This window comes from Vulpes lagopus, chromosome X, assembly GCF_018345385.1.
Source record: "Vulpes lagopus strain Blue_001 chromosome X, ASM1834538v1, whole genome shotgun sequence".
In the NCBI taxonomy this organism is placed as follows: Eukaryota; Metazoa; Chordata; class Mammalia; order Carnivora; family Canidae; genus Vulpes; species Vulpes lagopus.
Window position 1 is genome coordinate 95634139 of NC_054848.1, and position 25018 is coordinate 95659156.

The 25018-nt window shown below is 39.2% G+C and overlaps 1 protein-coding gene across 9 annotated transcripts in view; it reads right to left on the reverse strand.

The window, feature by feature from the left end:
- Positions 1-5762: 5762 nt before the first annotated feature.
- The window catches only part of TENM1 (teneurin transmembrane protein 1), an 802950-nt gene continuing 783694 nt past the window's right edge, over positions 5763-25018 (reverse strand). For all 9 annotated transcript variants that reach the window (XM_041741541.1, XM_041741545.1, XM_041741547.1 and 6 more), the window contains 5 exons: positions 20489-20785; positions 13783-14170; positions 11741-12961; positions 10811-10953; positions 5763-8543 (listed from right to left, as the gene is read on the reverse strand). In XM_041741541.1, the coding sequence (XP_041597475.1) occupies positions 7785-8543; positions 10811-10953; positions 11741-12961; positions 13783-14170; positions 20489-20785 (2808 nt within the window). In that variant the 3' untranslated portion in view covers positions 5763-7784. The remainder of the gene's footprint in view (positions 8544-10810; positions 10954-11740; positions 12962-13782; positions 14171-20488; positions 20786-25018) is intronic.

Below are 25018 nucleotides of genomic sequence, written 5' to 3' on the forward strand. Positions count from 1 at the left end.
ATAATATTCAGAGTTAAGTGCTATTAATATATTAAACAAAGCATTGATGAAGGCCATTGTATCTTATCGGACACATTCTCTGAAAAAGGTAAGTGCTTTTCTGAGTTTACTATCAAACTTTCCAGTTGAAGTGTCTGCCCACTGTTTTCTTTTGCTGGTCTTTTACTCATAAAGTTTTTTCACTTTTTCTCTCCCAGCATAAGCATTCTTGCTATTTCCAAGTACATAATAGCTTGCGGCTTTACAGAAAGGTCATATCCTTGCCATATCTAAAATATTGCCATGCTAACATACCTGTAAGATGCTGAGTCAAGATAGAAAAATGCACGTATATTTCCAAGTGTACACCTTTCTTCAGAAAAAAAAAAAGTGTGTCAGCAAGCCCACAAGGAACATGACAGTTTGTCAAACACTCATTCATTTCCTCTGAAGTTTGTTCTTAAGAGATCAGGTCAGTAAGGGAGACAAGCTTAGGTAATTGTCAGTTTGGCTATTACAAGCAAGTAAGCTTCGTGGTAGTACGTAGATAGAATAAGGCTACAGAGGATGCCTCTGATGAAGACTTCTAGTATAAATGGAGGGCTGGATTTAAGATATTATTCGTGATAGAATGAATAGATAATTAAAAATGTGAGAAATAGCTTTAAAAATCTGTTAAGAAGGTTTAGACATCAGCTCATGTTTTATTTGATTCACTTTATTGAGTTCAGCATCCAGAGTCTATTAATCATAAAATCCAGGTTTGCCCTTGAGCATTTCAAGGTTACAGCATGCCTAGTCTTCCTATTAGAGAGCTGTAAATTCAATGTGGTCGCCTGTGTTTGTCCTTGCAGTAAATGGGATACCATTAGTTTGGAGTTTGCAGCTAGGGGTGAAGTTAAACTACTCAGTTTGGATACTTTCATAACGCGCAATCGTTGGCCAAACTTGTGGTAAAATGCAGAATGTTCATCGTTAGCCTCTTTTTTTTTTTTAAAAAAAATTATTTATTCATGAGAGACACACACACACACACACAGAGAGAGAGAGAGAGAAGCAGAGACACAGGCAGAGGGAGAAGCAGGCTCCATGCAGGAAGCCTGATGCGGGACTCGATCCTAGGACTCCAGGATCAGACCCTGGGCCTAAAGCAGCGCTAAACCATTGAGCCACCCAGGCTGCCCGGTCATTGGTCTCTTAAACGAATAGTTTTATGTAGAAAGATACAAGAAAACCGATTGACTGGAGAGAGCCCATAGGCATAACATTTGAGATTTGAATTTTTTCAGCTTTGTCAGATTATCCCTGAGACCTTAGTTAGGTAAGTCGGTCTGTTACTATTACTGCATTTGCCAAGTAGGAACAATGAACTCTTGCTTGCCTCCTTAGAATTACTGAGGTACTAGAATCATATAAATTTAAGGAAGTAATATGCTAAAAATTTAAATAGCACTGATATTCAAAGATCTCTAACAGGGTGAATGGGGAAGGATATGGAGAAATCTCTTCTCTCGTTTAATAATTCTCTCCATGTAGGCGCTCTGGCCTCTTTCGTTTTGCACACTGCAGGAGGGGTGGGATGCAGAGTTGAAAAAAATGGGCAGGTGATACTAATGCTTCCCCCCCACCCGCACCCCCACCCTCCTGACCCCGTTGCTTTTCGCTGATTGGTTGTGTTGGACCGATCAAGATTGTCTTCTGCTCCAGGAATCTTCTCCCTGCATCTGTGTTCCAGTGATCTCCCTTCCTCTGTGGGGGATGCGTTCCAAGACTCCCACGGATGCCTGAAGCCATGGGTAGTACCGGATCTTAGCCATACTGTGTTTTTTCCCATGTGTACATATGTGTGAGAAAGTTCAATCTATAGATTAGGCACAGCAAGGGACTAACACCACCACCTAATAAGAAAATAGAACAATTATAACAATATACTGAAATGAAAGTTACACGGATGTGGACTCTTTGTTTCTCAAGACATCCTGCTGTACTGTACTCACCCTTCTTGCGATGATGTGAGGTGATAAAATGCCTGCGTGATGGGAGGAAGTGAGGGGGATGACGCGCGCACCCGCACCCGGGCAGCGTTAGGCTATTACTGACCTTCTGACAACAGCAGGAGGAGATCAAGGGCCTCCGGGCCGTGGTTGACGGCGGGACTGCGGGCAGCTGAAGCCGTGAACCGGGAAACTGCAGATAAGGGGAGACTACCGTGTATATCACCGAGTAAAAAGGCAGCAGGGCATTTAAGAGTGATGTAAATTCCAGGATTCCAAGCAAGTTTCAGAAACAAACAGGTTGTTTGGACTCTGGGTGCCCCATTACCATCAAGCTGGATTTTGCAAGATCTATCGGCCGCTTTCCCAGTGTCACTCGTAAATACCTTCTTGTGAAAAATAAGTGCCAAATGGCCACTGTGATTGCCCAGGACGTGCCAGCTGTTGTTTTTTAGTCTTTCCTGACTGCCTTTCTCCCCCACTTTGCTTTTTTGCCAATGCATCTGCGTGCTCTGCTCTCCTAGCTCTACCCCACCCCTTCTGCAATTCTTCATTTTCTTTCCATTGCTCAGAGAGGCATCAACAAGAGAAAGAAGCTTTTTTAAAGTAATAGCCTAGAGGCATTTAAATTTGCCACAGCTACTCTTCTTCTTCTTCCCTTTTTTTTTTTTTTTTTTTTTTATTAAATGGTCACTTGTGTCAGAGGTCCTATTTGGACAAAAAATAAAAATGAAGAGACATCTGCTTAGGATTAGTGCCTTTTTTATTTCTGCACCTTCATTTTCAAGATGATGTGGTTTTATTGTTCCCTGTTAGTGAGCTACTTTTCAAGTCTCAGGTGACCAGACAGACTTGAGAGTGCAGTTTGGCGCATGAATAAAATGGGACGCGGTGTTCATTTGCAATTTTATTTTTTAAAAATGAAATATTCAAAGTACTTTTTTCTTTCAAATATCGACACATAATGTTTTACTTTAAATATTTACAGCATGTTGTTGTGATGCTCTTGTAGAAAAATGCATGCTTCTGGCCTGAAAGCCAGAGCAAAATGCAAAAGACCATTTAACTGCAGCCAGAGAACATGAACCTGTACAGTATCCAGTCACTTTTCAGCACAGGAGTGAGAGCAGGAATACAAAATTGGAACCTATTGTTTCCTAGCAACATGGCTCAGGCCATTATAACACAATTTTCAGTATGATTAGAACCTCTAACTGTTGTTATATAGAAACTGAAAATCTTGGCATACACTGTAAACATCTTTACTTTTCATGAGAAAGTAAGCAGCTAAAAAGAATATTTTTCTGACGTAAAGGCTATACTTCTCTTTTTCACCTTCTTTCTTACCGATGCTTTTGCCAGAAGAATAGTAAAGATCTAGACATTGTCATGATTCATACAAGTAAAATATTTTTCAAGGACACAATCTGATATACTAACATTTATTTAAGAGGTTAAAGTCCACCACTAAATCTAAGGAAAGATTTTTAACTGCCAAACACATTTCCTTTGACAAATAATGTAAGATGACAACTGCCAAGACAAAATCCACAGCAAGTTTAACTAACTATTTTCAGTTACTGTTTAGGAAGTAATTTCTTCTTACACACAGTAGTAGGTTTGGTCCTTAAGAGCTTTCACATGAAGGACACACTGAAATAACAGTCACTATTTTGTGGTTGAATTCTTTTTGTTGTTTGTTGTTTTCTGTTTTTTTTTTTTTGTTTTGCTTTTTAAGTTTTTTTGTTTTTTTTTTTTATTTTTAATGTTTTTAATTTTTTTTTTGTTTTTTTTGTTTTTGTTGTTTTTTTTCTTTTGCAGAATAAAGAACCTTACAAAAGGCTGTGGAAGAGCAGTCTGAGATCTGAAGTACTAGTCAGGTCAGCTATGTGTATGTGAGTTTCTCCAAGAAAACAAGAATGTTGCATCCAATCTGTAGCCTTCTGTCTCTCCACAAGCTAGAATACACTCCAATCTCCCCTAAAATGTCTTTCAATAGTTGATTCCTGCACTCTTGCTTTCATTATAATCGCCCTTACAGGAACGTATCTTTATAAATGCAAAAACTTCACCCTGACTCTCTCAGGTGATATTACAGTGGGGTCTAGTCTGGTTAAAAATGAATTTTTAAAAAAGGAAAGAAAAGAAAAAAAGAGTAGGAGCAACATGATAGAATGTTTGAAACTGTGTCAACAGAGATGAAAAAGAAAAATCTTAGAAAAATTATCATTCAATTTTATACTTCTCTATGTAGTTAGCATGTGAATTCCAAATTATACATTGTCAAGTTTTTATACATTTGGCTATGTTGTATATATATATATTATATATATAGTCTATATATTATAGATCTTCTAGATAAATTGACAGTAAAGGACACACTTATTTTATACAGTATTTTGCTGGGTTAAAAATAAAACATATGCCTATTTGTATGGTGAGTGTTTTGCTAGAAATTAGTATGAATTGGGCTTTATTTCCCTTTCCTTCAGGAGTCATGCTTCTAATCAATAAGATTAGAATGACAACTAAAAATATACGTTTTTAAATGTCTGTTAAACTGTCAACTTTGCAGTTCATTTGGATCTCTAGACCGTAGTGCAAGAGTAAAAACAAAACAAAACAAAACAAAACAGCACAAATAAAATGGGCCTAACTAGGAAAAAGAAACAACCACAGAGTATTCCCTGCCTCCAGCCCAGAATGTTCTTCATGAGAGCCCAACTAGCATGCTCTCATTTGAACTTACTTGAATAGTGTGCGGCTGTGCAGTGTCAGCTGCCTGTGCTCTGGGTTTGAGAAATTCATATCTTTCTCTTTAGGATGCATTTACTTTCATCAGGAAATGCAAACAAATTGTTCTTTCATTAAGTTAAACTTCAGAACTACAAATCGATGAAGGCATTCTTTGTATTCAGCTGAACTATGTACCCAATATCTCCGTGTTCTTATTAAGAAATGCCAAAATGTTTCTCTTAGATTTACTGTTCATTGGTGCTAACCTTTTGGGTTTTTCCTCTTTCCTTCCAAAAACTTTGGAAGTTGTAAAGAGAGTAATAATAGTTCAAGGCAGTATTAAAACCACAGCTGTAAGTGATAAAAAGTGCATTTCCTGAATATAATACAAATATAACTTTAAGAAACTAAAGGCACAAACTAAATAAATATGTATTACAAACTAGAAATGCACAGTTCAAGGTAATTACTATTAAGTAAAAGCTTCAAATATTTGTTTCTAATGGATATTTAAAGCAGTTTGAAAATGATACATCAGTGAATTGCAAAAAAGTATAATAATCGCTTAAAATATAAGCAAAATAGACTCTAATATTGACATCTTGGATTAGTGATAAAATACATCATCACATTTATGAATGCACTCTCTATATACAGTTCGCAAATTATTTTTCCATTGATTTAAAAGAAAATCAGAGGTTCTAGGAATTTAAGGTCCATTTTTAGGTTGGTGTGGAGGTATTCAAATTTTCAACAAGTTTGTTCATAATTTTAGAATCCCATCTTAAATAAATACTGTACCACTAATGCAGGCCTGATTCAGAAAAAAGAAAAGCAATAATATGATTGTAGTCTATATTAGTAATCTCTTGAGCTGGTGTGCTTCCAATTAAAAAGAGAGAGGAGGGGCACCTGGGTGGTTCAGTTGGTTAAGCATCTGCCCCGAGCTCAGGTCATGATCTCCTGGTCCCGGTCCTGGTCCCGGTCTTAGGATCAAGCCCAGCATTGGGATCTGTGCTCAGCGGGGAGTCTGCTTCTCCTTCTCCCCCTCCCTCTGCCCCTCTCTCCCCTCATGCTCTCTGTCTCTCTCTCAAATGAATAAATAAAACCTTTAAAAAAAGAGAGAGAGGAGCTCATCATGAATTCTCTCTCTTTCTCTCAGAATACATGTGTAACAATGTGGTAATCTCAACCTGATGTTTTTGAAAATGAAATGTCTGGATATACCTTCCCCTGCTGTGCAGATCCTTGCCTTTCCCTTATTCTACTTGGTGGAGTAAGGAGTCAGACTCTTTAAAAACCTTAACCTGAGCCTGAATTCTGACTTTGCATATTTTCAAAAAAACTGCCATCCAAAGCAGGGCAATGACCCCCACACTGCATTTAGGTAGTAGCTGGAAAGAATCCAAACTGTAACATTCCATCATAAATTTTCCTTCAGACATAGTAAATGTGCAGACCCAGTGATGAAAGTGCTGAAGCTGGCTCAGGGGAATTTTCAACAGGCCACATTGTGCTGTCGTGTATTTTCATTTGTGGTAACGTACAATTACACAGCGTTTTACAAACTGTCTCTTTGTCACTGGGCAAAAATCTCACAGCTAACAAAGGGGCTTCTTTTTACTACAGGGTTCATAAAGATTGAGAAACTGCAGCTGATATTAACACTAATCCTGATCTTTTTCCAAAGTTTAACTGATCACGGAACAAAATTACCCTTCCTGGAAAATAGTTATTTTCCTAGGCAGGACAGATGATTAAATCAAAATAAATGGGTGAAGACAGAGATCTAAAGTAAATAACTGCATAAATTATTTTAGTAAAAGACAGTCTGCCTCTCTATAATTAGTTGAAATGTCTGAGATCGGAAAGGGTTCACTTAATTAAATTTCCTTACTGTGGCTGGGAGATGGTCAATGCAGAATTGTACAGTTGAAAGATAAATCCAAGGGGGATGAATCAATGTGGCAGCAACTACTGTGATGTTTGGTTTGGTCTTTCCTTTGGTACTTTCCTTTCGTCTTAGTACTAGGTCTGTCTGTTTGTTTGTTTTGAAAGGTTTTGGCTCTTGTGAATTTCTGCAGTAGTAGTGAACATATTTATTGGCACGTCAGGCATGTATGCCTGCTGACGCCCCTTTTTTCTTTTTTCTTTTTTGTACCAGAATCATTTGTAGTAAATTACCTTTCGTGTGCACAAAACCATTGGATTAGTGTATAAATATGGAATCACTAACGTGAAACTATGACCAAAACACACCCTATATATAAATGAGAAATTCCTACCCAGGTTAATGAAAGCTATGCTTACATGATGCCAATACAGCTGGACAATTTGGTAAAAAAAATGTAGTCAGAACAGGTTGTGTGGGAGAAGTTAACACTGGCCAGCTGCCCTGGTATCATGTACACACAAGCAGATAGTGGCAATTCAGTCTGGTTACCACACCCGCAGGGAAGCGTGGTAGGCAGAACCCAGCCACCACACGCCAAAACACAGCACAACAACATGGCATTTACTTTCACAAGCAAGGAGGAATAATCAGGGAGGAAGGGCAAATGGGTCCTGACTCTGGGAGATGGTGGCTGAGGACATTTTACACTTCTTTTTACGTTTCCTATTACACATCTGGAAAATGTGAGAGGGCTGGCAGTCTTTCGAAATGCAAGGTTCAGAATATTGCACCACATTTTCAAATAGCCCACAAGCTCTGCCGACGGTTAAATGTGAAATTTTGTGTCACGATAGAGATATAGAACCTTGACTTCTTTATATTTGAACATGTGCATGGCTTGACAAATTTGAAGTGGTGCTTTCTGAATACTTTTGTTTTAGCTGTTTTACTTGTGTTATTTTGAATACTGCCACACAAGAACTAAAAATCTGTCATTTCTTAAAGAGTTTAAACAAACAATATTAAAATACCATCTTCCGTCACATTGAAAGGCAGTTGGATATGTTTTTCCTCCATATTTACATATACAGAGTTCTGATCTAGAAAACCAATACAATAAACCATTTTATGTTTTTAAAAACAGGCAGTCTTTGGTGACGCAAAGGCAGAGATTTTTTTTGTTACCTCCTGCCTATTTCGCTCTGTCTCATAAAGTGAATATTGTTGGCACTGTCAGAAAGTTCTAGATACTGCTCAACAGACAAAACAAAATACCCATCATAACCTTGTACCCTCCCAGTGCTCAAAAGTTGCTGCTTCTCCCCCTCTGTCCATGCTCGAATACCCTCCTCCCCTTCTTGCAGCCTTCTTTGCTCCTTAGTCCAGGCCTGGGCCACAGCACGCTGTCTGGCAATCTCCAACACGTGATTCTTCTCCTCTTCGACAGTTGTCCCATACCGGATGTTGAAGCACAGAGCCCCGTGCTGGAGCTGGATATCTGCAAACCGTCTAGTCCTCCCATTCAACACGGAAGTCATCTGGGACACAGTGACATTGACACCATTCTCTAGAATCCGCCTCCCCCCTGTGTTACCAATGAGCACCAGGTCTTCCTCCAGAGACCCGAGCTTAATGAAGTAGTGAGTGTCCCTCCCCTCTATGGTAAAATGTAGGTTTTCCAGGTAATGAGCATTATTGAGAATGGCAGCAAGCCGCCTGCTATCTTCATTCGCTACTCCTATGATATCGGCTGTTACTATGCCATCCTTGATGGCGAATTTTATACCTTTTCCAAAGACAGAAGGAACAGCAGCAAACCTTGGTTGCTTCCCTCCTTCAAGGCACCGTCCATCATTGTATCGAGGGGTCATAGGAAGTTGGTCCAAGGAAATGAAATTCCTGAGCTGTTTCTGGAGCTCGCACTGAATACCTAGAATGGTCTAGGAAAGAAGAAAGGTACAGTGCAAATGCTTGATGATTGTGAAAAGCACCTTCTTGCCTTACCGTTCCGGTGAGCGATTTCACAACAAATTTCACTCCAAATTTGGAATCTCTTCATCAGAGATTTGGCAAAGACACGACTAACAGGTTACTGGGTCACCTTGCATATACTTCTTGTGGCCTCGGTGAGTTAAACATAGGGTGATTTGTTCAAGCTTGGTATCATAGAATCTCAGAGCTAGGAGCCACTTCAGAGTAAGTGGGTCCAGCTCCTCCCGAAGAAAGACATTTTAATTTCACCAGTGTAACTAATACTGACTAGCTGTTTGTTACTCTATGTGGTGTGATACAGTAGCCACAGTGAGGGGTAGAGATGGCTTAAGGCATTATTCTTGCTTTTTTTTTTTTTTTACAGATTTTATTTATTTATTCATGAGAGACAGAGAGAGAGAGAAAGAGAGAGAGAGAGAGAGAGGCACAGGCACAGGCAGAGGGAGAAGCAGGTTCCATGCAGGGAGCCCGACGCGGGACTCGACCCCGGGTCTCCAGGATCAGGCCCTGGGCTGAAGAAGGCGCTAAACTGCTGAGCCACCCAGGCTGCCCTATTCTTGCTTTTAGAGATTGTAACCAGGGCATCCCTGGGTGGCTCAGCAGTTAGTGTCTGCCTTCGGCTCAGGGCCTGATCCTGGAGACCCGGGATCCAGTCCCTCATCAGGCTCCCTGCATGGAGCCTGCTTCTCCCTCTGCCTGTGTGTCTATGTCTCTGCCTCTCTCTCTCTCTCTCTCTCTCTGTGTCTCTCATAAATAAATAAATAAATAAATAAATAAATAAATAAATAAATAAGATCTTTAAAAAAATTAAGAGATTGTGACCTTATAAGTGACTACAGCAAATCAGCAAGAAGTTCACTGATCTTCTTACATGTACTTAAAAAAACAACCTTTTTTATTTTTAAAAAAATTTTTAAATTTTTATTTATTTATTTATTCATAGAGACACAGAGAGAGAGAGAGAGAGAGAGGCAGAGGCACAGGCAGAGGCAGAGGGAGAAGCAGGCTCCATGCAGGCAGCCCAAAGTGGGACTCAATCCAGGGTCTCCAGGATCACGCCCTGGGCTGCAGGCAGTGCTAAACCGCTGCGCCACCTGGGCTGCCCAACAACCTTTTTTATTATGAGCATTTTCAAATATACTAGGAAATCAAGAGAATAGTGAACCTCCAAGTATCCATAACAAAGCTTCAGCAATTTCAACATTTTGATTAACTTTTTAAAGGACTTTTAATTATAAAAAAGACTTAATTACTTTTTAATTACAAATATTACTTTTACATATTACATGACTTTACAAAACAGGATAAGCCTATAGTACCTATTTAGAATTCCCTTTCCCTTATAATTTTTAAAAAGATTTTATTTATTTATTTAAGAGAGAGCAAAAGCGAGAGTGAGAGAGCATGAGCTGGGGTGGGGGTAGGACAGAGGGAGAAGCAGACTCCCTGCTGAGCAGGGAGCCTAATCCAGGGCTCAATCCCAGGACCCTGAGATCATGACCTGAGCCGAAGGCAGATGCTCAACTGACTGAGGCAGCCAGGTGCCCCTAATTTTTTACACTTAAATTTCAAGCCCTCCCATCCATATTTGTTTTATTTTGCTGAAGTAAATTTTTTTTTTTTTTTGCAAAGAGACACTCCTCCATTTCTTTCAATTGTAGGGAAAAGTTACTTCTTGTTTTCATTTGTACCTCATACTCTTGATGAAATTATCTGCTTAACCGTGAATAGTTTGGTATTCCTATTTTCCCAGAGACTTTATCCCTATAATGTTTATTATTTTTACTTCAATGCTCTTACATATTTTTTCTTTGTCAGAATAATTTAATTCTGTTCTTCCCATGCTTTCAATGCACTATGCCTTAAATTATTTTGCTGTTGGAAATTTTTATGTCTGTCAGTGAACAGTTTTCTCTATACAGAATCCATAATTGCCCTTGGCAGCCCGTTCCAGAATTTTAAAAGTTTAGTTTCTCTTGTTTGTTTACCGCAGCAAGTCATCAAATCCCATGTTAGTCTTGTCTTTTCTAAAAGCTCCAATTCTCTGATCCTTTCTTCATGGAAACTTTTTTCCTACCTCCTCATTAATTGTGGATATTTCAGTGAATATTCAAGACAACTCAAAAATAAGTAAATGAATATATGTTAATGGCATGTCATGGTGTTGGATGATCTGCTTTTTCAGACAAATAGAGATGGTAAAATTTTAACTAACCTTTCCAGGATCCCACTCTTGAGTTTTTGTCTGAAGCTGTAGAAGTTCATAAGTTAATTCCAAATTTTCTAATTCTGGTTTGGGAAATCCAGGTAGAACATTGTGTAACTGGAAACCAAACAGCTCCAACCAACTTCCAATGTCTGTGAGGCACAAAATATAAAAGAAAAAAATGATGAAGCCCATACTTTACAACCTTTGAGGAAAGCCTGAACTGTACCTCTCCTGCCTTCAAAGTGTTCAGCCAATGGGAAGTTAGGGATAAAATTCCCCCTACTATCACCTGCTCTAAAATATATGATCCTCTCTCTACAGGGAAACCTTTTGATTCATGGATAATCACAGAGATAGGTTCAGTTTACAGCACTGAAACTCTTAATGTGATACTAGCACTGAGGTCACACAGTCCACAATATTAGATTTATTTGATAGAACATAATCCTGAATTTTTCTTTTATGAAATTATTCATATAAGCTTTTTAAAAAAGATTTTATTTATTTGAAAGAAAGCAAACGAGAGAGACAGCAAACACAAGCGGGGGGGGGGGGGTAGAGCAAGAGAAATAAGCAGACTCCCCACTGAGCAGGGAGCCCGACGCTGGGGCTCCATCCTAGAACCCTGAGATCCTGACCCTAGCTGAAGGCAGATGCTCAACCAACTGAGCCACCCAGGCACCCTTCGTATAAGCTTTTAAGAGTGAGAACTATAAACATAATGCTTAAAAGGGAAGAAAAGGTGTCCTGGGATGCAAAAGTATCATGTGTTCTGCCACATGCACAGTTCTGCTCACTCTAGCAGACTAAGGAAGAGAGTGACTGCACAATAACTTGTGGCCTAACTGGCAGGAAGAGGAAGCATATTTACAGAGGCACTGAGATTATATGATAAACACTATAAAGTTATATCAAGTTTAGTCTAAAGTTTTATACCTGTGGTATACTTTGCAACGTCTTGAATTTTGCCAACTGGGTAGTTATTTTCAAAGGAGTAGAGGTTGAATGGTTTAGGAAGGAGGTTCAACTGTTTCCATATGTGATGATTAGGTGTCGTCCACCTACCAGCAACAACATCATAATCCCGTTGCCCCAGGTGCACTAATTTAGTAAGCAAATCATACAGTCCTCCATGAAAACCAATGATGACCTGAAAGTCAGGGTAAGTGTCATGATATATATCTCCATAAGGTGTGTACAATATCTCTTTTATCACCTGACCTCGACTGCTAAACACAGCCAGTGGGGTGCCTGTATTATCACAGGCTACATAATATTCTTCACCACTGCTTAGCTCCATGGCAATAAGGTGACCTTGGAGATCATAATACAGGGATGTGATCTCTGAGCTCGTGTGGTTGTACAAATGAGTGACTCTTATGGGGTTGGCAAGGTCTGCATAAAAGAACTGAAGGTGTTGCCCTAGGCTGGACTTACTGGCGACACGTCGCCCAAGCCCATCATAATAATACTGCACAGTCCAGCCAGAAGCCTTATTGTAGGCTTTCTGCAGCAGACCATTAGAATTATATTCAAAGATATCATTTCCCCTCTGCCTCAGAAAGCCATCTTCATCCATTTTATACTGAATTTCTCCTAGTCTGGTGATGCGGTCTCGGAGGTCATATCGGAGAGGAGTAAGACGAGCACTGTTCCCATGGCTTAGGAGGTTGATGTTTCCATTCAGATCATAACTATAACGCCACTGCGTTTTGTCATTTACAGAAACAGTTTGAAGTTGCCCATCAGCATCGTATTCATAGAAGTATCTTGTTATGTTGGCATCTACTCCTACTCTTATATCACATATTACCATACGCCCCATATTATCATATTGAATAGTCATCCAGTAGGCAATTGCCTTTAGGATTTCATATTGAACTTCAATAACTTGTCCGTTGGCACTGAAGATTTTGGTGTGCTTCATCACCGTAGTAGTTATGACCTGATTTAAATCGTAATTAATGACACTAAATTTTCCAAACTGCTCTGTTCTACCAGAAACATCAACATATCGGTACAGATCTATGGGCAAAGGGGTCTCATTGATCACAGCTTGCATGCTGGTGACGCGGAAGTTGTTGTAGCTGTAGTCAAACCGAGCATTCACCAGACCTTCTTCACTGAATCTGAAGATTTGGCGTCCAATAAGAGGTCCTGAAAAATCAAAATAAAAATAATGAGAACAGAACTAGATGCATAATTTTGAGCAGTCAGAAAGATCTAGTGTCACTGACTTTAGTAGTGATGCTTTTACATTCACACCTGGGCATATCATCTCATAGATACATACTCTTATAGTTGTGGTCGTTAAATATGAAAAAAATACCAGATGCTATAGTTATAGAATAATTTAATTACAGGAACTATTTAACTAATAACTCATTCAGTGGCTTGGGGTGGTGAGACTGATATTATAAACATGTTTTCTTGTTATAATAACTGACAAAAGTACTTTTAATTTGTTTAACCTATGTGACAAAGTCAGTAGGTCAGGTGTTGACAAAGTCCAGCATTAAGGTAACTGACTTTGGGCATTTTATAAGCCCAAAGGATGAAATATATTCAAAAGTCCTGACTTTTGAACATGTTTTGTCATCAACTGAGGCTTATAAAGGTCACACGGGGCTTAGGCCCTTGCCAGGGAGGCTCAACTCTTGCAGCTGCGTCTCTGGAAAGATCTGGTGGTGAGTTAGGAAGGAGGACACAGTTAGACCAGGTTCTTGGATCTCAACTTTTCCAAGAGCTGAGACACAGAAAGAGAAATGCCCAGTAGGTTTTTAAGGAATCAGCTTTCATGCAGCCTATAACAGGGGTTTTAAATTTTCAATGGAAGATAATTTAGTAAGTAAAGTGAATGTTTATTGGATTGGATGACTACAGGTTAATGCTTCTGTTTCACACTGTGGCCAGTAAAAATTTCATAAAACAATACTGACCCATATGGTTGTACACATCACCACCCTTTCACAACAAACCTGTTTGCCTGTATCTGATTGTGCAAATGAAGCCGTCGTGCATCAGGTGTATTGTCTTAATCACCCCAGAAGACTCTTCATATGTTAATGTGATCTGAGTGGTATCATAGAGAATCTCAGACAGCCTTGCTTGCTTGGTGTATTTGTATAAAACTCTGCGCCCTGTTCCCAGATGCAGGGTCTGTAGTAGTCGGCCATCTCGACTATAGTCTTGGATAAAAGAAGTGCTACTGTCTGGTGGGGTGTAGATGTTCCGGTAGTAGCCAACTGAAAGCATGGTTTGTAGGCTGTGGCGCACCATACTAGGCATGGTGACGGAGAGCAGACAATCTGATTGGTCGTATTCAAAGATGTAACGTCGCTGGCTATGTAAGAGAAGCATCACGGACTGAAATGAGACAAAGGCAAAATAGCATAATATGTACCACGAAGTTGAGGAGACTAAATAAACACATTCATCCATTCAACACAGATTTATTGAGCACTTGCTATGTGTCAGGTACTGAGGTGGACCTTAGTGGATATAGCAATGGGCAGGAATGGTGTCTATCCTCGTAGATCTTATAGCTTAATGGAGGAGAAAGATAAGCAACCAAGCAACTGCAATATAGTGTGCAATGTGTTATGATGGAAGAAGGACAGGGTGCTTCTGCGAGTAGAGGAAGAATAGCTAAGCTAGACTTAAGAAGTCAGGAAAGGCTGCCCAGAGAAAGTGACATCCGAGTTGAGACCTAAAGAATGACTAGGGTTTGGCCAGGTGAAGGTAAAGAGGTGGGGGAGCAGGGTAGGGAGGGAGTACTCCTGACAGGGGGCACAGCATTGTGAAGGTCTGGATAAGAAAGAGGACATGGGTTTTCAGAGAATGAGAGGAATTTTGTGTGGCCAGAGCATGGGTGTGTTGGGGGGTGCTGGTGAATGGCAAGAGATGAGGCCAGTTAAGCAGGCTGGGTCCAGATTGTGCTGGGCTTTCTAAGCCATGCTAAGGAGGCCGGACTTAAGCATGTTGGCAACAGGGAACCAATCACTGAAAGACAAGTTGAAAGAGAGGGTGCTTGCAAAGCTGGGAGAAACAATCAAGTCATAGATAACCCCAGAAAGGTTATTGTTTGTGTAGTACCACCCATGTGGAGATGGACTGGAGGGAGGTAAGTGGAGGGGAGGGCATGCCACATACTGAGTTATAGCCACCAAAAAGTATTTATTGACTTCACATAGTTGTAACGTCTCCTCAAAAGTTGTATATAAAATATAACAATTATTCTTTTGCAATTCATGTTTTATTTATTTTTTGAATATAGTTGACATTTTAAAAAGATTTTATTCTTAAGTAATCTCTATACACAACATGGGGCTGGAACTCAATAACCCCAAGATCAAGAGTTGCACCTTCTACTGGCTGGGCTGGTCAGGAGTCCCTATAGTTGACATTAAAAAAAAAAATCTGAGTGTAGTTGACAAGTAATTCATGTTTTAAATTATATTGGGGGAACATGCCATTAAAAAGTGAGGAATTCTCTGGATATGCAACCCCTTTCCTCAAAACTGATCTGTATTTCAGAAAGTTATTTGTGGAGGTATAATGCCTCACTTGTATTTAGGTATTTCACTGATATTGGTTTACCTTATTTTAACTTTTTTTGTTATTATTTTAACCTTAAATCTAAACATAAAAGGAGCACTGTTTTACAGAGGCCTCAATCCTATTTCTAATTGAGAAACATTTAAATCTCATCTTTTAATAATAAAAAAAATGCTCACCCCTGGAGACTCTGATATAACTCTCTAAGGAAGCTTTACCCCTCCCTCCTTGAGAATTACCTTATCAAGCAAAAGGATTTAATTGAGCTTTATTTTCTGAAGTTTGTGTCATGAAAACAATAGGTATCTCTTCATTTGCTAAACATAAAATACATTAATATTTATGAATATGAATTATGTAAGCCTATATAATATACACTTCAGCCTTCTAAATATGCAATTATATTCTGGTATTAAATATATTTCTTGAAAATGCATATCCTCCCTGCCCTTTTGAGAATTATTGATTTTGAATCGCGTGTCAGAACCATGAAGTCAAAGTCTGCAATTATTTGCTCATTTGTTCCTCCTTTCTGTTTCTTCCCACCAAGTACTCTGTCTTGTGGACACAAAGCTGCGTACAGAAAGCCTGTCACCTCATCACCCGTGGAAGGCCCGAAGGTCCCCAAAATCCTGCTGAACAGAGGCAGGAGACTTGGCATGAGGACATGAAGGGAGAACTACCTCCCCGACCAAGGCAGAACCAACAGAAGCTGGGGGGAGCTGGTGAAAAATGCCTTTGCATTACCTCTATGCTTAAAGTCAGGTTTCTCAGCTCCTTTCCAGTCTCTCCTGTCAGTTTGCCATGAACAAATGACATCTGTCACCTGTGATGCGGGCCAGGGACAATCACCATATGGCTCCCACACATTATCTAGTACCAGCCTGCCTGGGCTATGCCTTTTCCAGTCACTGTGCGTGCCTTGCCAAACATTGACAACACATCGCCATTGTGTTCTCTCCCCTGTCTAGTCCATTGTGCTGCAGTAAGCCACTGCCTGACCCCTGTCCTAGGTGGTGCTGATGCTGTGCTGTCTCAAAAGCTCCCTGGTCTGTTTTAAAGCTTTCTGCCTACGGCAAGGATGTGGATGACGTGATGAGAAAGCTCGTGAATGTAACTGTTGTGTTGCCGGAATGCCATTTAGCTCTTACTTGGCTGCTTTTTCACTTTGGGTGGGCACTATTCTCAGTTTGTTCAAAAACAATGCGTATGAGTCCATCCAGTGCCCACAGGGCTGCTACAACAGGATAAAAGGCCATTTCTTATGAGCCCAAACAATAGAGTGGGAGACTTTGTATTTTTTAATTGGTTGTGAGATCCTAAAAGAGATCATTGTAAAGAAGAAAAAAAGAGCAAGCCTGTAGATTCATTTGAACAAGAATAGAAATGAGCAAAGGTAGAAATTTGAAAAGGTAAAGCACTTGAAGAACCACCAGATGGCAGTGTGGGGCCACCTGGAAGCTCAAGGCACCCAGCATTGTATCCCTTCAGGCAGCCTTTGGAAATTTCAGCCCCAAAGAGACCATTTTGTGTGAATGTATCAGACTAAAGCATCTTATTAAATGATTATAAAATATCTTTAAATGCATTTTAAAAATGAAGTCCTTAAGAACGATTTTAGGAAACCGAAAGATTTACATTTTACTGTAATGCAAAATTTTAGCCCCACAAGTCTTCAAAATATAATTAACTCAGAGAAGCCTCATAAATCAAGATAGAGAATTAATGACCACAAAGAGAAAATTTAAGAAACAATAATTGATTTTTTTAATAGAGAAGAGATCATTAAGCAACCGCAGCTATTACCCAAATAATTATTTTTCTCCTAATGGCTACAGACCATTGTGCATGAAAATGATACACATAACTTGCACTTGTTCTAGAGGAAGTCACACAATTTCTACAAAATTTCTGCACGCTGAGGTGAAATATTTGCTGTTGCTTTTTAATATATCATGGTATAGGGATAGCAAGCAAATTTACAGAGGTAATATCCAAAGTATTTTGAGCTTGAGAATTCCTACTTTAAAATATATTACAAGAGCCAGTCTCTGTCTTTGTTTTGTCCCAGGAATAGTGAAAGAATGTGCCAGCAAAGGCCATGTTGAAGAGAGGACTGAAAAGAGCACAGGAAGACAATCCCATTACCTCACCACAAAAGTTAAATCTAAATTGGATTTTGGAGTTGCCTGTGTGGCTCAGTGGTTGAGCGTCTGCCTTTGGCTCAGGTCATGATCCTGGGTCCTGGGATGGAGTCCCGCATTGGGCTCCCTGTGGGGATCCTGCTTCTCCCTCTGCCTATGTGTCTGCCTCTCTCTCTCTGTGTCTCTCATGAAAAAATAAATAAAGTCTTTAAAAAAATAAATTGGATTTTGGTAAATTCATTATTCCTTCCCTTTTTATTTTCTAGAATCACAATTTCAAACATGTTTTAATTTTGTTCTTTTTTCCTTCTTTCATTTTCCTTCCTCTTTTCCTTCCTTCTGTTCTTTCTTATTTTAACTTCCCTTCAAGTAGAGGTAAGTAAGTAGCATTTGTTAGTGATTGGAAAATAAATCCTATAATGCACTATGTAAACTGAAAGAAACTAACTTTTGTTTTTTGATAAGATGTTCTGGGCAGTTTATATTATTTCATTTAATCATCATATCTATTCAGTGAATTAGTTATTACTACTGGTAATTATAATGTTGATAAAATCAATCTCATGATAAATGGTTTTTTTTTTTTTTTATGATAGTCACAGAGAGAGAGAGAGAGGCAGAGACACAGGCGGAGGGAGAAGCAGGCTCCATACACCGGGAGCCCGACGTGGGATTCGATCCCGGGTCTCCAGGATCGCGCCCTGGGCCAAAGGCAGGCGCCAAACCGCTGCGCCACTCAGGGATCCCCGATAAATGGTTTTTGGAAAGTAGAGAACCATTTCATAGTTGTTTGTTTTGCAGGATCTGAGTTTTGCATAATACAATTGTTTAGGTCAAGGGATAATTTTTTTTTTTTTAAACGTAGGCTCCACATCCAGCATAGAGCACAAGTCGGAGCTTAGACTCACAACCTGGAAATCAAGACCTGAGCTGAGATCAAGAGTCAGATCTTAACCGACTGAGCAACCCAGGTGCCCCGAGGCTACCTTTTAATTAGAGAACAAATTAAATATGAACTCAAGAAAGGGACAAAAGTCAACTAAAAGGCACAAGTGATTCCACTTGTCTCACTGGTCAGTAAACTAGTCTTTGGAAGTCACTAGGGCTTCTCTTAGAACATGAGACAACAGTCTGGTCTTGTGTCCACTGCAGACACTGGCAGTCTCATAGAGGTTTTTTTTGTTTGTTTGTTTGTTTGTTTTTAGAGTTATTGCCAACTAAGTTTCTGTAGCAAAGAGAACATAGGTGAAGTTTCCTTCACATGATTCTTTTCTCAGGAAAGTTTGAGGAAACAATCAGCTAATTCAGAAAAGAGAAAAAGTAAAATAGCTTCTTTGGTGTCAAAGAGGCTGCACGAAGGGCTAATATTCAAGTTTTCAGTAGGCTCTTCTGCTATTGTATAGGCAGTCTAAATGAAAAGTCTTAGAGACTCAGATGGAACTGTCTACAGGCAGTTATAGTTCAGCAGCCAAACTGTGGTGCTAATGAAGTTGGGGTTATGAGTTCAAACCCATGCATACTCCTAGGGAGCGATGGTTACTTCAAGCTACATGTATGACCTGTGAAAGGGTCAGCGCAAACCCATCCTCATTCCTCAAAAAACAAATCAGCCTATAGTCTAATAATCAGCGGTACCTTTTTTTCATATGAAGGCCATCATTACATGCATTGTCCCTGTAAACATACCACCAAATACCTGGATGTACAGAATTTTGTACCGAGTTCAGCACTTTATGCACATGAGCCATAGGATTTTTCAAATCATTCTTGTTACCAAAATTCAAGAGGAGAGATCCACTCTGTATAAGATTCAGGTGTTCCCAGTGTAGAGTACAGATTATAGATTGGATCTATTTCTTCAGCAGACAAGGGGTGGATACAGCAGAGGACTCTCTTCTTTACCCTGGCTCCCAAGTGGAATTCTGCTTTATCTCCTAGGCATTTGCAACTTGGCAATTTCCCCAGCAACTGCCTCTGGGAAGTAGTATTATAGTTTTATAATGACATACAACCACTGGCACGCTATTTTCCCCCCAAAACTTTGGGGAGCGTATCAGAAAAGCTTGGTGTTATTTGGTGCAAAGAGTGAAATTTTGTCATATGAGCTCTGAGCTCCTGTGATTTCTGTAAGAACTTCTAGGGGTTAACTTGCACTCATTACCCTTGAATCCTCAAGGGGAAGCATTTTTCAATTTTCCCAGAAATTAATTCAGGACTGATGAATTCAGTTGAATGGATAGATTTGGGAAACAAAAGACACCATCTTATGACATCAGAAATTGAGATGGTGGATGGAAATCACTTTCTCTTATGGTTCTCTGCTACTGATCTGGCCAGAAACCATTTTGCCACTTGGAGGCTGTCTGACAAACGGTTCCGGTGGTGGGATTAAAACCCTTGTCTATTTCCATCAGACAGGAGCCCATGAGCTCCCATTACGGGTGCTGCTGGAGACTCACCGTACACAAAGGACTATTACCAATGAGGCCCCACTGCCACCATTTGCTCAGACTGATTACTTGTGAAAATCAGTCCTAAAATGTATGCTACTAAAACTTGACTGATTATCCCAACAAAATTAGAATTCCTTATCCTCTGTGTAAGAGGCTTTTTTCCAGAGCTGAGACACATTAACACACAATTTCATAATTTTCTACCTATTTTACCTCAGTGTGAGCTTTCATAATAATAAAGATACCTTTTCAAGAGCGTGAGCAAATATGCTCAAATGAGGAGAAAGCTAAGCCATTATCCTGACTTAGGTTTGAAAGAGTACCTGGCAGAGAGTGGGGTTGGGGAAAGTTTTTAGCAGAAAAACAGCTTATCCTTATAGATACATTTTGTTGTTGTTACTTCTACAGAGCAGAATTGCCAGGACATACTTTTCTCCTGTAGCTCTCTTCACCAAGCTTGGTAATTAGGGCCATTTTCAATATTCTCATTCAGAAACTCAGACCTAGTTTATTTTCCCGGACATACTTACCTTTTCTAAGTAGGTATAGCTCCAAATTTTCCCATCAGCCCAAGTTCTTGAAATTATTTTCCCACTCTGGTCATATTCCATTTTTTCATTCCATGTCCCTCTTTGAATAAATGTCACCAATCCCGAAGGTGAATATGTGATGTTCACTTCATTATATCTGCTTACAGGGGACCACAGAATAGGTCGTCCAGTCTGGTCATAAAGAATTCGAAGGGTGAATTTCCGGTGGTCATCATAGATCTTTCCCGTGCGAGTCATGTGATCAAAATCTATGGAGAGCAGGTTTCGGTTGTGGGCCTAGAAAACAGATATGAGATACATTTTAAGCACTGCTTTGGTTCCTCTCATGAAATGCATTCACAGTCATGAAGCCACCACCTTGAATCCACCTCAAGCTAAAGAGGAAAGAAGATGTTCGGTGGTGGTGGTGGTGGTGGGGGGTGTCGGGAGGACGGAAGGCCAGTTATGGGAGGTTTGCAGGTTTTCAGGCAAAGCACAGTAAACTGGGATATAGTTTTTATGCAGATTTAAGTCCTCACCTTTCCCACTGATAAGAGTTTCTAGAGATTTAGAGCCATCTTCCCCTTCCGGGTACAGAGAGGGAGACACCCTTACAAACGGAGATTTCCCTTATAAACATAGATGCCTCTTACAAAAGGGCGACTTCTACTCAGTTTTCAGAGCTTCTGTGTCTGCTGCTTCTTTTTATTTTATTTTACTTTATTTTTTTTAATTTGAGTTCAATTTGCCAACATATAGCATAACACCCAGTGCTCATCCCGCCAAGTGCCCCCCTCTTAATATCAGCCTGAGTACCTGGGTGGCTCAGTCCCTTGAGCGTCTACTCCTGGTTTCCTCTTGGGCCATGATCCCAGGATCCTGGGATCAAGCCCTGCATGGGGCTCCTTGCCCAGCCTGGAGCTTGCTGGGAGTCTCTCTTTCTTCTGCCCTTCCCTAACCTTGCATGCACTCATGTGTGTGCCCGCTTGCATGCTCTCTCTCTCTCTCTCTCTGAAAAGAAAAATCCGCCTAAAATAAACTTTACACCAAAAAGGCATATTTTAGGGTGGCAAATTCTGCTCTCCTTCAAACAAGAAAGGAGAGACTTTGAGAAGTGTCAACAGCAGGAGTCAGGAACCATTTCATTAGCAGCTTGTCTGTGCACCAGTCATTTCTTCTATCAGGGGTTTAGTTTTCTTATCTGTGATATGGGAGTGATATTACCACCTCATGCCACAGAGTTGTGCTAAGAATTAAATAAAATTACATTTACAGCTAACTGGTGAAATGTAAAAATAACATTAGTAATTGTTATTTTAAAAATAAAATGATTAAAAAAAAAAAATAAAAAAATAAAAATAAAATGATTACTTTATTCATTTAGGTTAAGCTTTGAATGGGCTCATGTGTCAGATTACAAGGTGACTGTGGTTTGGTATGCTAGATTTATATCTGTAGAATTGTTAACATGATCCGGAACAGAATGTTAAATATCTAGCTAATGACTAAGGCAGAAAAAAAAACAACATTAGGGTTTGACTATATTAATCATAGTTGAACTAAACCGATTCACTCGGTACTCAACTAAACTTTATGGTCGTTTTTAATTTTTGTGGTCAGGGATCCTTTTAAACATCTGAAAGCTTCATAGTGTCCCCAGAAAAAATGCACATAAACACATACATGAACATTATAAATAAAGTCGCAAAGGGGCTTGGAAACCCAATTGTGAAACCTCTAGGGGGTCTCAAGAGTCCAAATTTAAAATCTTGGTTCAGAGTTTTTTAAAAAATTTTTTATTGAAAAATTTTTATTGGGGAAGTGGGCAGGGGCTTGGGGTGACTGGGTGATGGGCACTGAGGTGGGCACTTGGGATGAGCACTGGGTGTCATGCTAAATGTTGGCAAATTGAACTCCAATAAAAAAATATAAAAAAGAAAAATTTTTATTTTTAAAATTGAGATATAATTGACATATAACATTATATTAGTGTCAGGTGTACAACACAATAATTCAATATTTGTATGTATTGTGAAATGATCACCACAGTAAGTCTAACATCCATCACCACACAGAGTTACATATTTTTTTTCTTGTGATGAGAGCTTTTAAGATCTATTCTCTTGGCACCTTTCAAATATATGATACAGTTTTATTAACTATAGTCTCCATGCTGCCCATTACATCCCCAGGACTTCTTTTTTAAAATATTTTATTTATTTATTCATGAGAGACATACAGAGAGAGGCAGGGACATAGGCAGAGGGAGAAGCAGGCTCCTTGAGTGGAGCCTGATGTGGACTCCATCCCAAGATCTCGGGATCACCACCTGAGGCAAAGGCAGATGCTCCACACAGAGCCACTCAGGTGCTCAACACGGAGCCACTCAGGTGCCCTCATCTGCTCTTATTCTTGTCCTGGGAATCACCCTCCTTCCCTTTGAAGCCTTAAGACCCTCTCCCATTCCTTAGTTTAGGATGGCATATAAACCTTATATTTCCTTGACTGTATTTGAGCCTTTTGTATTTTTGTGGAGCCTCCATAAGTACAAAATTGAATTTGTTTTTTTCTCATTAATCTGTCTCATGTGAATTTTATTAGACCAACCGAAGAACCTAAAAGGAAGATGAGAAAAATTTTCCACCCCTACAATTGCAAAGCCCACATTCTCATTTTAAAGTCCAGTCTTCCCTTGTTCACTTTGGTTTTCAAAACAATTTCCTCAAACACCACCCTCAATCATAAAAGTGATGTTTTATCATTGCAGAAAAATTGGAAAATAAAGAAATAGAAAAAGAAAATAATTACTTGTAATCTCATCCTACAATGCTAATCACTGCTAATACTTGGCTGCATTCCATTCATCTCTTTTTTTTTTGCATAATCTGTTTATACATTCAAGAAATACAACTAGGATTGTACTTAAAAGTTCTATGTCCTACTTTTTAGCTAATGTTTATCTTGAGCATTCCTCGTATTATTAAATATTCTTAAAATGTGGATTTTAATGGTTGCATAGTATCTTCTTACATGAATATTATTTATCCTTCTTCCTATTGTTGGAAATTAGAGTTTTTGATCCATTATTCTTTCATATTTAATATTTTGTTGAACATTTTCCCTTAATACAGAACTCAACAAGTGAAATTACCAGGTGAAATGATAAGAATATATTAAAGACTCCTGATGCAACATGAGTTATTACTTTCTAGTGTAGGAAGCTTCTATAAATTTATACTCCCCACCTTATTCCATCCTTACCAGCATCAAGTAAATGTTAGCACTGTCAGTAAACTTTTCTCAATATGAGAGTGGGAAAATGGTATGTTACTATGGTTTAAATTTGCATTTATTTGATAACTAGTGAGGTTGAACCTTTTTAAAGGTCTATTGGTGACATGTATGTTACCTACTCGTGAAGGTTTTTTTTTTTTCATTTTTTTTGTTGGGGTATGGCACTTTGCTTTAAGATAAAATACCTTTGGTTCAGTTTCTTCATCAGCCAGCTGTGGCTAATAATATTTGCCCTTAATTTTTTTTTTAAAAAAGGACCTATCAAATGTTCCATGCTATGAATTCTGTCCAGAAGACTAGAGATTAGATACTTAAAATTATTTGAAAGGAAATGCTGTTAGTCTCAGGGGTAGGTTTAATTCAGGGAATAGAGCCACACACAGATTGGGAATCATGACTCTTTAAACCATCTGTGTAGCCAATGTGTGCAGTGTTGTAGTGCATAAATATACAGTAACCTGCTGTTACTACCTAAAAGGTGATAGTGAAGCACATATTTTTTGTCTTTTGATACACAGGGCTTGGAAACCTATACATAACCAGGTGTTCTTTCTTCAACTACCTTTCCTGTGGTTTTATAGCCACGTATCTCCAACTGTAATAACGCTCATTTACAATAGCTGTAAAATATCCATGTACTCCCAGAGACGGTTGTAACTGTTACAATTTATGTTATAATGATAGTTAAAGAGCCAAAGTAACAAGTGATTTCCAGTTCAACTAAATTTGTGGTTTTATTTGTCTGATAGATTAAGTTTACTACTCAAGAACACATTTCTTAATAAAGTCATTACAGTTACACAAGCAGGGATCACTGTTAAGTGGTACAAAGCAAGCAGAGGAAGGCCGCCTAATGTTCCTTCTCTGCTTGTCAATATGTCCGCAACCAGGCTTCTCTTTTTCTGGATAATGTACTCTGATACTCAGATGGTGTTGAAAAACTATTTTCAAAGCTTCGGAAAGTGTGACATTGTGATTTATAAGAAATGTATATTTGGTCTTGGACCCTGTTCCTGGCACAAAGCTCCTAAAACCCTTGGAATCTCCTCTGATAAGAGTGATAAAGCTGCCTTTTGTCATGTTAGTGAGGTGACTTTTGGAAGGCCCTCAAGTAACCTAAGAATGGGGGCTGATTGCCAGGGAAACCAACCACATGATAGAGGATTAGGACTTTTAGTATCTCCATCCAAACCTCCAGGGAAGGGCGGGAGTTGCAGGAGGTTGAATCCATTGCCA